General features: G+C 41.8%; 1 protein-coding gene across 4 annotated transcripts; it reads left to right on the forward strand.

Moving 5' to 3' along the window:
* The first annotated feature begins 5,621 nt into the window (after positions 1 to 5,621).
* Positions 5,622 to 12,955, forward strand: pcdh18a (protocadherin 18a). Of its 4 annotated transcripts, none has more exons than XM_067441983.1 (4): positions 5,622 to 8,585; positions 8,836 to 8,924; positions 9,771 to 9,940; positions 11,667 to 12,955. In XM_067441983.1, the coding sequence occupies exons 1-4, from the start codon at positions 6,096 to 6,098 to the stop codon at positions 12,320 to 12,322; spliced, it is 3,405 nt and encodes a 1,134-aa protein (XP_067298084.1). In that variant the 5' UTR covers positions 5,622 to 6,095; the 3' UTR covers positions 12,323 to 12,955. The 4 variants fall into 4 exon arrangements, with proteins under 4 accessions (XP_067298084.1, XP_067298086.1, XP_067298083.1 ...); XM_067441985.1 differs by having other exon boundaries at positions 8,869 to 8,924; XM_067441982.1 differs by having other exon boundaries at positions 5,623 to 8,585; positions 11,664 to 12,955.
* The last annotated feature ends 2,784 nt before the right edge of the window (positions 12,956 to 15,739 follow it).

Here is a 15,739-nt window from a genome sequence, read left to right on the forward strand (position 1 = left end):
GGAAATACACGCCCATGAACACTCTCAGCTGCAGATCCACTCGTCCGTGAACACTTATGTCGTTATAGTCCGCGCCGGGCTCCACTTTATTCCTATGGGTGACATCAAGCGACTTCAACGCTTCAGCACAGCATTCCGGGAAGGCAGCGCTGCATTTGACCCGATTTGAACGCAGAAATGACGGAATGAAGCTTCACAACATCGCTTCAGTCGCGTCGCAAAGTGGATCTCCACGGTCACTGCTGTCACAGGACTTCACGAAATCATACCAAAGAAGTGTGTTTTTGACGGAGCGGTCCCAGCGATGAAGGTTCGGTCCTGCTTTGAAAGCAGGCGGTGAGTAAAACTGCTTCAAATGTCTGTGCTGTTGGCTATCGTCACGTGAGTAAACATCAGTAAACAACAAGATTGTGTGCTTCGACATTCACTAAATGCACTAACGGACTCCATTGTTGTTCTCTGTATAAGGTTGCACTAGTCTGACGTGCAAAACCGTTTTGCTTGCTACTGCTAAGGTTTAGTCGCATACAATAGTCCATAAACTGAATCATCTCCTCATAAACTGAGAGTAAACACACACAAATGTTGACAGCCCACTAAATACAGTACATACCACAGAGACGGACGTCCTGCTGCTGCAGTTTCTCCTGTTCAATTTATTTCAGCCTCCGAATCTGAATCTGATCGATAGCCATGGATTTCTCCACGCTTGAGGACGTCACCGCTTTGTGTGTGCTTGTCATTCTTTAGCTCCGCCCACACGATACGCCTCCAGGCGCTCGTTTTTTTCCCGGAAAGACTCAGTACAGACTATATTTCTTTTATAAATATAATAAAACTAAAAACTTTTCGGAGATATGAAGGATGCAATACTACTCTATAGGTACTCAAGATTGACATGAGATTGTCTCCTCAATGAGCCTCGGCCACCCATGACTCATGAGCCTATTGCCAGTTCACCACTGTTCCTTCCTTGGACCACTTTTGTTAGATACTGACCACTGCAGACCGGGAACACCACACAAGAGCTGCAGTTATGGAGATGATCTTACCTCATACCTATCATCTAGCCAAGTTGACCCTTGTCAAACTTGCTCAAATCCTTATGCTTGCCCATTTTCCTGCTTCTAACACATCAACTTTGAGGACAAAATATTCACTTCCTGCCTTATTTATCCCACCCAATAACAGGTGCCATGACAAAGAGGTAATCAGTGTTATTCACATCACCTGTCATAATGTTATGCCTGATCAGTGTATACTGTATATAATATTAGAGAATAAGCTATAATCTTTATGTCTATCTTTCATTTCTCTTTCCCTCTCTCCTTCTCTCACTCGTAAGAAGGAGCCACCTCAGCAGACATCAGTGTCAGTGTGATTTGTCCTGGGCGATGGTGCTTGAACTAGGGCTGAGAGGTTGGTATTACTCATTGCCAGCGCGCATGTGTGCTTGTGTTTGTATGTGTGTGTGTGTGTGGATGGCTTAAGGGAGTTGCATGACATTGACTTTAAGACAAAAATTAACTGAATTAACGTATCTCTGCGAGAACAGAGAAGAGAAATACTTACTTGACTCAATACTAATAGGATACTAACAGATTGCAACAACAGCTTGTCACTGGGGCAGAACACTCAAAAGATACACCTTTGTACCTTATACCCCTAAAGGCATACAGCATATTCAACCCTGAGAGTACATATTAGTTCCTCAAGGCATGCTTTTAAGGGATGTGCCCGAGTGACAAGATTTTTTTCAGGTAGTTCACTGCACAGTATTAAACAAGAACAAATATATTTAGAACACATGGTTCTCAGTAGGACTATTATGATTACAGATTACAGATATGCGTTTCGTTATATAAATGTATATAATAAATACAATATTATTAAGTTGACCATAAAAAAAAAGAATTCAAATGATTCCTTTATTGCCTGATATCTTAATTTCCTGTGTAGCAGTTGAAGATTATTCTAATACAAGTGGGTTTTGATAAAGATTTCACAGTAGGCTATTCAATAGAGCAAAAATCCTGTGGGAATTTCAGATATTCCCATTAGAATATACTTTAGCTCTGATTCTAAAAGATGATAGATATTCAGCAGGAATCCGTATTGCTTTGCTTATAACTTGGGAACTATGTAGGCCTGCTTTATCCAAGGCTTTTCATTCATACAACTTGCAAACTTTGATTTCAGTCAAGTATTAATGGACAGTATTAAGCTCTCTCTGCACTGTAAGCATAAACTCTCACAGACAGCATTAGCAACACAGTGTAGCTGAGGGTGGCCCTCGGGTGCAGCTGTCATATTTCCACAAATTAGCCTGTACATACACTAACTTGTGGTTTTATAGCAGGGCTGGATTACCATAGTGGGCTACAGTTAAAGAACAGCAATAAATTTGTCGCCCTCACCGCGACACCAAGCTCAATATGGTGCTCTTAAGAACGAACACTACATGTATCACGCGAGCAAACAGGCTCTTGAGTCTTGTTATCCCGCTCAACGACTCATAAAGCAGTAAAAGTACCGTTCTAGCCAGGGGGAGAGGACTAAGTTTGCTCTTTGGCCCGGTATGAATAACAATGCGCATTGTCAGAGACCTTTGTGACCGGGGGTCTATAGAGAAAGCGAGACGCAGACCGCCTTGAAAGGGAAAGCGCTAATCGAATGAGGGATAATGAGACAGACGAGGCGACAGATGCTCGCGTGCCTTTACAACGGCAGCGCGCGCTCGTTCACGCGCATTCCAGCGACAGTGAAAGCGAAGTTCGCGCGCGAGTTTGGAAGCCAGCCTCATTTGGGCTGCGTTCCACCTGCTGTGGCCATTGTTTAAATGGGAAGGGACAGAATATCAATGACAAAAGTTGAATCCACGGTTTGGTTTATGGCACATGGAGGGATGCGCCTCTGTCAGGGAGATTGAGACGCAGTGGTCCCGTATGGTGTAGTAAAAATGTACTGGCACCCAAAATGCAGATGTTCTTGCTCGTTGACTTGTTCATCATGTCATTTGAGCCTAATCAGTCATAGGCATTGTTTGGAGGTTACAATTGACATTAGAAATATATATACTGTACATATGCGTCAAAGTTGCACCTGCCTCACGAGTTGGCTTTTTAAATGTTTGTTTTACTATGGCATTGTTCGCGAGTTTAAATAGGTTATGTGAGATGAGGGATTTTTTCCTTTTTTCTTTTTTAAGCCAAACCGTGTCTAAGTGCATTAGCCTGTGCATCTGTTTTTACTTATCGCACTTCTTTTAGACTGTGTGATTTTTCATGCAACACTGCGGGCATTCCAGAACCCCCGAAATTCAGCAAAGACTTTGACGTCTTTGTTCAGGCAATGTGATTAGAGCAGAGGTAATTGCATTAAGGCTTCGGAGCCAAAGAGAGCGCTCGGCCGTATCAAACCTGGTTAAAATCGCCCTGCTAAAATTGGCCGGGCGAAATGCAGACGATTCGCAAACATGGTGTCTTATGAAAAGAATAAACGAAACAAAAGAAAGTGGCGGGGTCAAACGTGCGCCTTCTGGTAGCGCGGAAATATCCCCGGTAATCACTTTCCCAAACATTCGCTAGAATACCCCAGTGTCTCAGTCTGGGCCCTCTTGGTTTGTTAAAAGCACGTGGAACTCCAGGCTTGGGAAAAGAGGAGCAGCATTTGTGTCAAATCTGTCGCCAAAGGGCTTTTTATTAATCCAAGCCCAACTTCTGTGCGTTTGATATGGTTGGCTACATTTCCACGGGTTAAAATATCACCATGGGAATTTGAGTGAGAGTCAGGAAATAGGCCATTTAATGTATTTTATTCATCCGTTTGCCCGTGAGCGTGATAGAGCAATTGAATTGTCCCCGTTTTTACACTTTCAAACTGAACTAATTTCCTTCTATAGTTTAGACTCGGAGAAGGCTTTCTCTCAAAGAGCAACCATGACCCAAGCACATAATGCAGGTGACCCGGTCCAGACGACCCGGTCCAGACTGTGCGCATTCTTCTTAAGCCCTTGCATGGATGTTATGTTAATACATTTTGCTGGAATCGCACCAAAAGACGTGTAAAACCGAATTATTCACGTGCGCAGAGCTGTTTGTGCGCGTGAGTGAGTTTTTTTCTACTCATTCATCAGAACAAGTGATTCGCTACACAGCTTAAACCCAAATCTATATGACAGATGACGAGTCAGTATCGCGTGAGAATACACGGGTGACACTAAAAGGATTTAAGACACGTAAGCAGTCTTACACATTAAACTTTAAACATATTGCAAAGATTGTAGTCCCCCAATATATATATATATATATAAACAAGGATGACATAGGCTGCTGGCGAATGGCGTATATTTTACAAGAAAATATTTAAGTTTTTCTGCTTCACAATTTCACGTTTAATACAATGTGTTAGCTATTGTAATTTGTAATTTAAATGGGCTTGTAATTTTTTTGAACTTTACTAGTAATTTCTTTAATAGGCATTTTTTATATATTATATTATAACCAATTATAAATAAGCTGTGTGAAAAAATAACTCTGTGGTAAGTAGAATTTAATTGTTGTCTTGATCATGTTAAAGAATTGGAATCTGAATGGGTGTCTTGTTGCTATAACATGCTTTCGCACAAGCTTCTTTATCAAGCTACAACTTTTGTGGCTGACCATATGAAGGATTGAAACAGTTTCCAGCATAATTCTAATAGACTGGCAGTGGACACAATCATGAGACTAAGACACACAATGTTGTGCTTTTTGAATTTTGATCCTATATGTGTTATAGTGTTTGCTTTTGGATTTTTTAAATGGATAAAATATGTATTTATTTCATTGTTCATTATTATTATATTATTATAGTTGTCGCCATCTTCAATGATAAAGAAGCAACAGAAATGTACATGGAGTTAAAGGCGGAACAGGTCCCCATGAGCACAACAGCCCTTTATATGTCAGAGCAACACACTACCCTCTGTGCATAGTAATTAATGTTGATGTTTTCATTTGGTGTTACAATCCTATTAGTGGTTCTTATAAGATTGTCACACTAGCAGCATTCTCTGATGAACGTTCAGGAAACTTAAGCTATCTCATATGCCATTAGTATTTTGGAGTTCTTGGAGGAAAGTATGGGTTCCAGCCTGCAAGTTCCTCTCTGTTTAAGGATGCCTAGATTCTCCAGGGGGGTGATCTCTCTGGAACAACCCTAAATGGTATTTATTTTACAACTGCACTTTTTTGTGCTATTTACAGTTTGTGGATTAGCAAGCTTTCCTAAACTACTTGATTGTATAACAGAACATATTGTTACATTTATATTAAGTGATGTTTAAACGAAGTGGGTCTTACCCAACATATTTAGATTCATAAATTAGGTCATAGAATAAATGCATCTTTTCTGTGGCTACACAAATTCACCAAACAAACATTCTACGATGCTTAATCTAAGGTAGAGGTAAATAATAAGTGGGAAAATTCATATTGACAGTCATCTAAGGGAAGTTCAGCTCGAGTTATTCTTAAATTTTGCTCTCTCATCCTTTGTTGAAGCGCGTTCAGGAGAAGGAGAGGAGAGAGAGGGGGGGAGAGCGACCCTAAAGGGCGGAGTTATCCACTTCCTTTCTCCCCTTCGTTTAATTGGGATCTATAGTGGCTCTGTGTTGAATGGTCAGTCGCAGAGAGAAGGGGCAGCGCTTGATTTAGGAGAAGCGTTTTGTCTGAAGCCGTGGCTCTAAAGGAGGCTTTGCTATTTTGGGTTAGTCAGTCAAAGAGTGTCTTCAGACAGCGGGAGACAGATACGCGCGCACACAGGCTCTCCAGACGGAGGTTGCGCTTCCAGTCTCTTGATACGCGCAACAGATTTCTCCTTAGTGACAGAGGGATATGCGCTTTTGGTTTTAATGCCATTGCTTGTTTTATACTCCTGCACTCTGCTTATTTGTCAAGACGTATTTTGACGTCGGAACCCTCTGAGAAGACGTTTTCTTTCGCATCTGGACATGTTTTTGAGACCATAACAACGCATGTAAAGGATTGAGGCAGCACAACAAAGGAAGCGACAATCATTCTGAGAGTTTATTTCTTTAGCTGTCGGAACCCAACATGGATACCAGCAAGGGCACAGCGTTCTGTGTCACTTTACTCAAACTTGCTGTGCTTGTGGCATTGGCACGACACGTCTCGGCTAAAACTCTGAAATACCAAGTTTACGAAGAGCAGAATGTGGGCACAGTAATCGCCAGACTTCGAGATGACGTCGCTGATGTTTTGTCCAAACTTCCGAGCTCGATCCCGTTACGCTTTAGAGCCATGCAGCGCGGCAGCGCGTCTCTTCTCTCCGTGCGCGATCAGGATGGAGAGATCAGCATCAGGACCAAAATAGACCGCGAGAAACTGTGCGAGAAGAATCTTAACTGCACTATCGAATTTGACGTCCTCACCCTCCCCACAGAGCACCTACAGCTGTTTCATATCGAAGTGGAAATTTTGGACATTAACGACAATGCGCCACAGTTCGCGCGCCCCGTCATTCCCATAGAGATCTCCGAAACCGCCGTCGTGGGGACGCGCGTTCCCCTTGACAGCGCCACCGATCCAGACGTCGGGGAGAACTCTCTGAACACATACTCTCTGACCCCATCTGACTTCTTTAAGATTGATATTCTAACTAGAACCGATGGCGCAAAGTACGCGGAGCTCGTTGTGCTTAAAGAGCTGGATAGAGAGGTGCGAGCGAGCTATGAACTCCAGCTCACCGCCTCAGACAGGGGCGTTCCCCCCAAATTTGGAACAACGCTCCTGAAAATCAGCATAGCTGACTCGAACGACAACAATCCGGTATTTGAGAAGCCATCGTATGTTATTAATTTGCTTGAAAATTCACCTTTAGGCAGTTTGCTAATTGATCTGAATGCCACTGACCCAGATGAAGGGACCAACGGGAAAATTGTGTATTCTTTTAGCAGTCATGTGTCACCTAAAATTTTAGAGACCTTTAAAATTAATTCTGATAATGGTCATTTGACACTGATGAGGAAAGTTGACTTTGAAAGCACAAATTCGTATGACATAGATGTTCAAGCTCAAGACATGGGCCCCAACTCAATGCCAGCACACTGTAAAGTCATAATCAAAGTGGTGGATGTGAATGACAACAAACCTGACATCAGTATCAATTTGATGTCCGCTGGGAATGAAGAGATAGCTTATATATCAGAGACAGCTCCTGTAGATTCGTTTGTTGCTCTAGTGAGGGTAGATGACCTGGACTCTGGGTTAAATGGAGAGGTGGAGTGCCGTCTCCACAGCCAGGGTCATTTCAGGCTGCAGAAGACATATGAGAAGAACTTCATGATTGTTACAAATGTCACTCTGGACCGAGAGAAGAGGTCAGAGTTCAGCTTAACTGTTATAGCTGAAGATAAAGGCTCTCCCAGTTTATCTACCATCAAACACTTCACTGTGCAGGTCCAGGATGAGAACGACAATGCGCCAAGGTTTGAGAAGAGCAGGTATGAGATTTCCAAGGCAGAAAACAACTCGCCAGGAGCTTATCTGTCATCTGTGAAGGCCTCAGATCCAGACTTGGGCCAGAATGGACAAGTGAGCTACTCTATACTTGAAAGTATGATCCATGGGAGCTCCATCTCCACCTACGTCACCATTGACCCCTCTAATGGAAAGATTTATGCTCTGCGTACTTTTGATCGTGAAGACGTAAGCCAGATCTCATTCTTAGTCCAGGCCCGGGATTCTGGAAGTCCTCCACTGAGTAGTAACGTGACTGTTGTCTTGACCGTCTTGGATGAGAATGACAACAGACCAGTCATCATGATGCCTCAGCTGTGGAACCACACGGCTGATGTTCCTGTATCCAAATACGCAGAGGTCGGGGACATTTTAACCGTCGTCCGTGCAATAGACCGCGATGCCGGCGCCAACGGTGACCTCTCATGTTTTGTCGTAGGAGGCAACGAGGCAGGTTACTTTGCCATGGATGCAAAAACATGCGAAATTCGGACCAATGTCAGCATGCAGGACATTCCACAGGAACACGTGGAGCTGAACATCCTAGTGCAGGACCATGGTGTCCTACCCCTAAGTGCCAGAGCCCTACTGAGACTTTCGCTTTACGAAAACATTGAGAACCACATGAACCCCCATTTAACAGGTGGAGGAACTGGAGATGGCCCTCTAGATGTGTCCATGATCATCATCATCTCCCTTGGGGCGATCTGCGCCGTTCTACTTATCATCATGGTGGCCTTTGCCCTTCGCTGCTCACGTGAAAAGAAGGACACTCGCTCATACAACTGCAGGGTGGCTGAGTCTACTTACCAACAGCACCCTAAAAAACCCTCCCGGCAGATCCATAAGGGTGACATCACCCTGATGCCCACCGTCAACGGGACCCTACCGATCCGAGCGCACCATCGCTCGCCAACCTCCTCACCCGGACCAGAACGAGCCCACATGGGCAGCCGGCAGAGCCAACACAGCCGCCATTCTCTAAACAGCTTGGTCACTATTTCCTCCAATCACATCCCTGAGAACTTCGCCCTGGAACTTACACATGCCACGCCCCCAGTGGAGGTAAAAGCAAGCCTTTGAATGCAAATTGAAACAGTGTAATTGATGCTAATCTTCATATAGAGCTTGTGAAATCTCTGTCCATCTGTTTATACTCATCTTTTCATTCACCAATTGTAAACATAACATTCACGTCATTGTGTGTGGTTCTCGCTCTAACACTTTTCATTTGTTCATTCGTGTGTGAGTGTGTGAACGAGTGTCGTGTTCCATCAGTATTTATTTTTATTTATGTCATCTGTTTTTGCTATAGCAAGTCTCACAGCTCCTCTCAATACTCCATCAGGGTCAGTATCAGCCGCGGCCCAGCTTCAGAGGGAACAAATACTCTCGCAGCTACAGGTAAACTTACAAACAAACAAATACTACGCTCCAAGCTCCAACTCCTTATATGGACATGATCTGCTCTAAATAGTATGGTAGAGTAGATGGGTAGTGACACTAAACCTGTTATGTGCTGCTGGTTCGATCGGATTGGATGATAGGTATTCTAAAATGTTTGTGGTAGAATAGGACAGAACTTCCCTGTTGCCGTGGTCACCCACGTTCGCAGATCCTGATTGGACTGCTCCTCACATGAGGTCATAGCTTGCTTTCTGTGCCTTTTTTCTTTCCTCTCATCTGCGTTTTGTTCTTGGATCATGTCATTTTATCCCATGCATATTGTTGAAACCATTGTTCCATGCAATGATGCATATCAATGTCACGTTGATGATTTAAAAACATTAGCTTTAGAGAGTTTGACTCTTTTTTTTTTTTGTCCTGCACGCCTCTGCTGATATGAATCAAAATATTTTAGGGACATGTTTTGGCTGTGAGATAAATGCATGGTGCTAAAGAGACATCACTGAATAGATCTGCTGATAAGATGGTTAAATACAGATTACACTCTGTACAAGTTAAAATGATGGGCGGGGCATGTGCTTGCCTGCTTTGCATATGCATGTTCATAGACTGTATGCAATGCATAGAGATGCTTTTGGGAAACTTTGAGTCGACTATTTTAGCTGACTTCATACAATTAAATGTGTAATGCCATTCTAAATGTTTCACATGCTTGATTTCTCTAACAAATCACCTTCAAATGGGGTGATTGAGTTTAGTGATTGATTTCATTACAATTTTCCACATAGTATACTCCAGAGCATCACGGTCAACCTGTAACTGTTTGTGTGAATGTGTTTGCAGGTACGCCCTCCAGGACATGGATAAGTTCAGTCTGAAAGATAGTGGGCGTGGCGACAGTGATGCGGGCGACAGCGACTGCGAGATGGGCCGTGATTCGCCCATCGACCGGTTGCTAGGCGACGGCTTCGGAGACCTCTTCCACAGCGATGGACACCACCGTCTCCACCCAGGTGAGAAATTAAGTCTGATTGGTCTCTCATGTGGTTTCTTACATTTTATCACCCGGAATTATGACATTCATCAGCTTGATTATATCGAGCACATTGCATTTATGATGCAGTGTAACACCCCGTCTACGGTGACTTACTTTTATTACGTTGTGAACAGGTGCAGGTATAAATTAAATGACCTGCGCTATGCTTTTATACTCAATATGCGGGAGAACATTAAGGAAAAAGCCTTTGAATTATGTGGTTTTTGGTTGAAATCATGTTATTTTTATAACCCTTAGCTTCTGCAGTGTCGATGTGTTTTATCGGAAGCTTAAGCCAGTGTCTGTGCATGTGTGGAGGCGTGGACTGGAGTGTTATTTCCCTGTATTCATTCTCTTCTCTGAGTGACAGCCCTATGCTTTCAAAATCTGAACTGAGGAAAATTCACCGTAATTGCTTTCACAATGCAGTTAAACCCCCCTTCTGCACACACACACTCTCTTTTCTCTCCCCAGAGGGCCGCTATTTCAGCCCTGCTCTTCCTCTTTTATAGAGAGAAAGAAGCAACCTGTGTGCATCGATTAGAGTTTCACCCTTTCCTCACCAAAGCAGTTTATTGTAATTTTCACTCAGTTGTGTTTTTCTACATCCCAATTCCAGTTTGTCCTCTCCGTTCAATTCCCCCTCCCCTGCTTTGTCTCTAATATTCAAATTCAGTCATATCTGATTTGTGTGAGGCGGCATTGCCAAAGTAATGAATAATAATCCAGCTTAACAAAGGATGTCAGCCTCCACAAGAGAAACTGGAATGGAAGAATGACAAACTCTCAATCTCCTCTGCTTCTCAAGCTGCCTCCCCAACCCCACCCGCCCACCTCCAAAAATCCTTTCTCTAACTTCCTAACCTTATCATCCCTCTTCGTTTTCCCGCTCTCTTTCATCCCTTTGTTTTCCTCACTTTCCTTTCTGCCATTTTTCACATGCCCAGAGGAAATTGCATTGCTCTTTCATAGCCTGGGAGATTTATTTTCATTTAAGGACAGTATCAAATTTGTCCAGGATGTTTCTTCTACAATGTCTAGTCATTAAAATAGATACAAATTAGACAGTGGTGTTAATACAATTTACAAATGACAGTTTTAGTCCTAGTTAGGTTAAGCCAGGATTAGGACATTTAAGTAGCTTTTATAAATGTACATTAGAAAGAAAAGAAAAAAGAAAAAAAACTGATGTGTATCTTGAGAGACAATAGCAATAGTACTGACATAGCTTTCCATGCACAGTTCAAACATGCAGGTTACACTTTATTTTGATGGTACCTTTTGAACATTCCGTTGTCTATAAACAACTTTGCAAGTAACTTTGCAACTATGTCTCATCTAACTCTTATTAGCGTATTAGTAGACTGCCTGCTTAATATCTGCTAACTCTTCTGTCCCCCACAGACATTATACTGACTAAAAGTAACTTTGCAAGCATGTCAACTTATTCTAACCCTAACCCCACCGTTCTACTAATACTCTACTAACACTCTAATGCGAGTTACTAGACATATAGGTGAAAAGTGACTTATAGTCAACAGAATTTTTAAAGGGACCATCAAAATGAAGTGAAATCAACAAGCATTTTAGTCTGGACTAAGCTTAAGTCTTGTCTGTGAAACCAGGGGGATGATGTTTACTATCTAATGATTTTATTTCTAATATCCTACTGATAAATGTCTGTCTGTTTTTTCTCTCAGCAGTCATGAGATTGTGTACGGAGGAGTGTCGTGTGTTGGGTCACTCTGACCAGTGCTGGATGCCATCTCAGGCGTCCTCGGATTACCGTGTGAACATGTACATCCCAGGAGAAGAGAGCAAGCCTCAGGTCCTCGAAGAGGACCAGCAGTCAGTCGACTCAGCTAAGAAGAGCTTTTCTACCTTCGGAAAGGACAATGATGAGGAATGCGGCAGCTCGCTGCTGTCGGAAATGAACAACGTCTTCCAACGTCTCTTGCCGACTTCTTATGCTGAGGTCAGAGAGCTCGAAGATTGTGGCGGCCCTCCCCCTTCCTCCATTGGCATGGAAATAAGAAAGGGCTTCCTGCCGGGTAAAGCATCATCTGCTGGTCCCACTTACCCACAGGGCGTTGCCGCGTGGGCAGCCAATACTCACTTTCAGAATCCCGGCGGTGCCGTAACTAGCGGACATGGCTCGACCAATCATGCGGCATCGCAGGCGCATTTAAAATGGCTGCCGGCGATGGAGGAGATTCCAGAGAACTATGAAGAGGACGACTTGGAGAGCGTGCTCAGCCAGCGGCAGGGAAAACGCAACGACACGAGACACGAAGTTGTCGACGCTAGTGAACTGGTTGCCGAAATTAACAAATTGCTTCAGGACGTACGCCAGAGCTAAGCAACAATCTGTTAAAGAACATTTCCCTATCTCATTCTTTTTCGTTCGCTCTATTTTCATAGAGTGAACTAATCATTTAAAGGGTGAGAAAGGGAGAGAGTTCAGCGCTGTAGCCTTTATCGAGTCGCATGTGGAAGCTTTTCGGTTAATATTGTTTACTTGGTATGACTTTTTGGTGTTTTTGTACAAAAGTGAACACAATGTGATTGTAAACACCTTTTTATGTTTTTTTTTACTCCGTATTTATATATGTGTATATACGTGTTTGTACAGAAAACAATTCAAATGTCTATTTTTCTACAGTATTTCACTGCATGTACCTAAAATTAAACCAAGATTTGTGTGTATATTTGAAAATGTATGCGTGTGTGCGTGTGTGTGCGTGTGTGCGTGTGTGTGTGTGTGTGTAAGAATGTTTTAATCAATACAGATTTCACAGTGTATACAAACTATTGTTGGTGGTCCGATTCTCTGTTTTCATTATTGTGAACACCAGAATACTCTCTTTCCATGGTTTATCCATGAGTGACTGTGAAATGTTTCTTGGGACCGTATATAACAATTTTACTCTTTGTCAGCAGACCTTTCTGTTACGATTTTACAACAATGTTGCATTAAATTTTTTTTGAAATATCTAAATGAATGTCTGTTTTTAATTCATTATTTATCCTGTAGTTAATCTATTGGTCATAATAAATCTATTGGCCTCATGTAATTATGTTTACCCTTAGGCAAATCCGCATTCCTAAGCTTTCATTATGAAAGCATCTTTTACTCTTAGCCTTGGAACTTGTTGGAAATGAACCAGACAGAATCGATCAACTCCCTGCAGAATCTAGCCTGTGATTCTCTTAACAAACATGCATCTCTTTTCATGAACCTCCGCCACTGCTGCTTTCACTAAGAGCTCCCCCTTTTGAGCAGAGCAGGTATTGCAGTCACACAAAATATAAAGAAAATGTTTCTTTGCATGTCCAACAGGAGGAGTGCTAATCAAATCCTGTTTGTCCATTAAAATCTAATGGAGTACCTAAAATACACGTTTGATCTAGAAATAACATTTTGATTATGCATGATGTGTCAAGCCTCATTTTTCTGTCTTTGCAAATGCAAACCCACAAAGTGTGTAATTCTGCCCTGGTTACACAGCTATAACTCCTAGTAATTAGCTATAACCCAGAGTAATTAGCTCATAGAAAGATTATGGCTTTACATAAAACACGCCATGCCCCCCAAATGTTGTTATCAGTGGTGTCTGATTAGCTCATATTATATGACACAGGCCAATGGATCTTTCATATGTATATATAATATGCTAGCATATGCATGTGTGGGTTTTTGTATGATCTATGTATGCATGTTTATAAATGTATGTGCTTGTGTATGTGTGGTTAACACCTGTCGTGTGTGTATAATTTAACAGCAGGCAGCTGCTCAGGATTAGTAATCTGGAGTGCAGCCAGTCGATGTGATGCAGTGTGGAATCATCTACACTAGCCTGACCAAAGCATAGAGCGGCCATTATCCACTCACACATTCGCTCAACATTGATTTGACTTTATTGTTCTTTGCAGCAAGGTGGGAGCAGGCTCCATTCTCACAAAATTGCCTCTATGTATGTTAGTGTAATTGTTTGGTGTAAATGGCTGGCACTCTGGACTTTGAATACAGAAATCCGGTGGAAATCATATGGTGGAAACTGCTGTACTGACTATACGACCTTGAACTTGGGTTCTTCTTCCTTATACCTTTGACTATAAACCATGCTTTAAACGTGATGATTGTAAGTGCAAGCCAGTTAACCTCAACATGCTCCTCGCAATTAGTAAATTGCTTTGCATAAAAGTGTCGGCAGCACCGACAATATCTAATCATCAGGAATGAATACTGCAGCTAGTGAGCGCCACCCTATTCATTTAAGCTAAGTTGGGTTCCAGTATGCAGCAGGGGTGTTAATTCACCTCAGGGTCAGTATAATTTGCTTCCTCTCTGCTGAGGGTCACCTCTGGTGTGAAGTTCTAGTTTTCCTGTTGAGTAACCCTTAGGTAAAGCTAATGACAGAATCGAACAATACCGTCCTTTTTAAGCCATGATTATACTGTAGGCATATAAAAGACTCTTATACTCACCAAGGCTGCATTTAATTGATCAAATATACAGTAAAACCAGTAATATTGAGAAATATTATTACAATTGATAATAACTGTGTTATGTGAATATATTTTAAAATGTAATTTATTCCTAGATACTTCATTTCCAGGAGCTATTACGCCATTATTTGAAAGATCATTAAAATGCTGATTTGGTGCGTAATAAATAGTTCTTATTAAAAAAAAATTCATCATCCTGTTTTATGTGCATTTTGAAATATCACATCAGAAACAAACAAATGTCAAATTTCCGAAAAAAATGTTTTTTTTTTACACATTTGCTGAATAAAATCTGACATTGAACATTAAATCCATGTGACTAATCAGGATTATAATCAGGATGGTGTTTTATTTACTGTTGGTTACTAGGTAACCAAAGCCACCCCGTGAACAATGCACCTAATTCATTTTCTTTTTTTACGTTTTTTTTTTTCAAAATTTAAAAAAGTTTCATTACACGTTTAGATGGAAACCGAGGTAATGTTATCTTTGTTAAAAACAGTTTTTGATGAATTAATATTTTTGTGGAAACTTTTTCTTGGATGATTTTTGGATGATTAGGTGGCCTTAACTACTATGTACTAACATTTGAATTAATCATTTGCAGATATTGTGTATGTGACCTGCATGTAGGCCTAACTGAGCCCGATATCTTGAAAATGCGCATAAATAATACGAGTGTGCAATCTGGTGGAATGTATACGCCAAAATGAGTTTTGGCCTGCATATGGTATGCGGTTTTTCGTGTGCATATGATACGCACTTAATGCCGTATTATACGTACAAACCCCCCACCCTAATCCTACCCAAGAGCGTGTCATATGCACGCCATAAAGTGCGTACATATGCAAGCGAAAAACTGCGTAGCATTTGCACACCAAAACTCATTTTGGCATATCCATTCTACGAGATTTCACACTCGTATTGATACGCATTACCATGAGATCGTGTTGATGTAATTACAATCTGTGATTAATTTCTGTAGTTACATTTATAATTACACTGTTGACCCTTACACCTAACCCTATGCTTAAACTGACCCATAACTCCACACTTGTGCCTAACTTTACCTGTATCCAACCCCCAGGCCTAGCTGTTTGATTATTGTGATTGAATGGGTCAAAGGCAACAGCCAGGTCTATTTTCCTACCTTTTTGGACTCTTTGCAGTCTCCACACACAAACGATGAAGATATTGTGGATTCAGTCAATGTGAATGATTTTGTTTCTGGAATGATTTCCAGACAGCTGCCATAAACCATAGGTAG

The sequence above is a fragment of the Pseudorasbora parva genome, chromosome 4 (assembly GCF_024679245.1).
Source record: "Pseudorasbora parva isolate DD20220531a chromosome 4, ASM2467924v1, whole genome shotgun sequence".
NCBI lineage: Eukaryota > Metazoa > Chordata > Actinopteri > Cypriniformes > Gobionidae > Pseudorasbora > Pseudorasbora parva.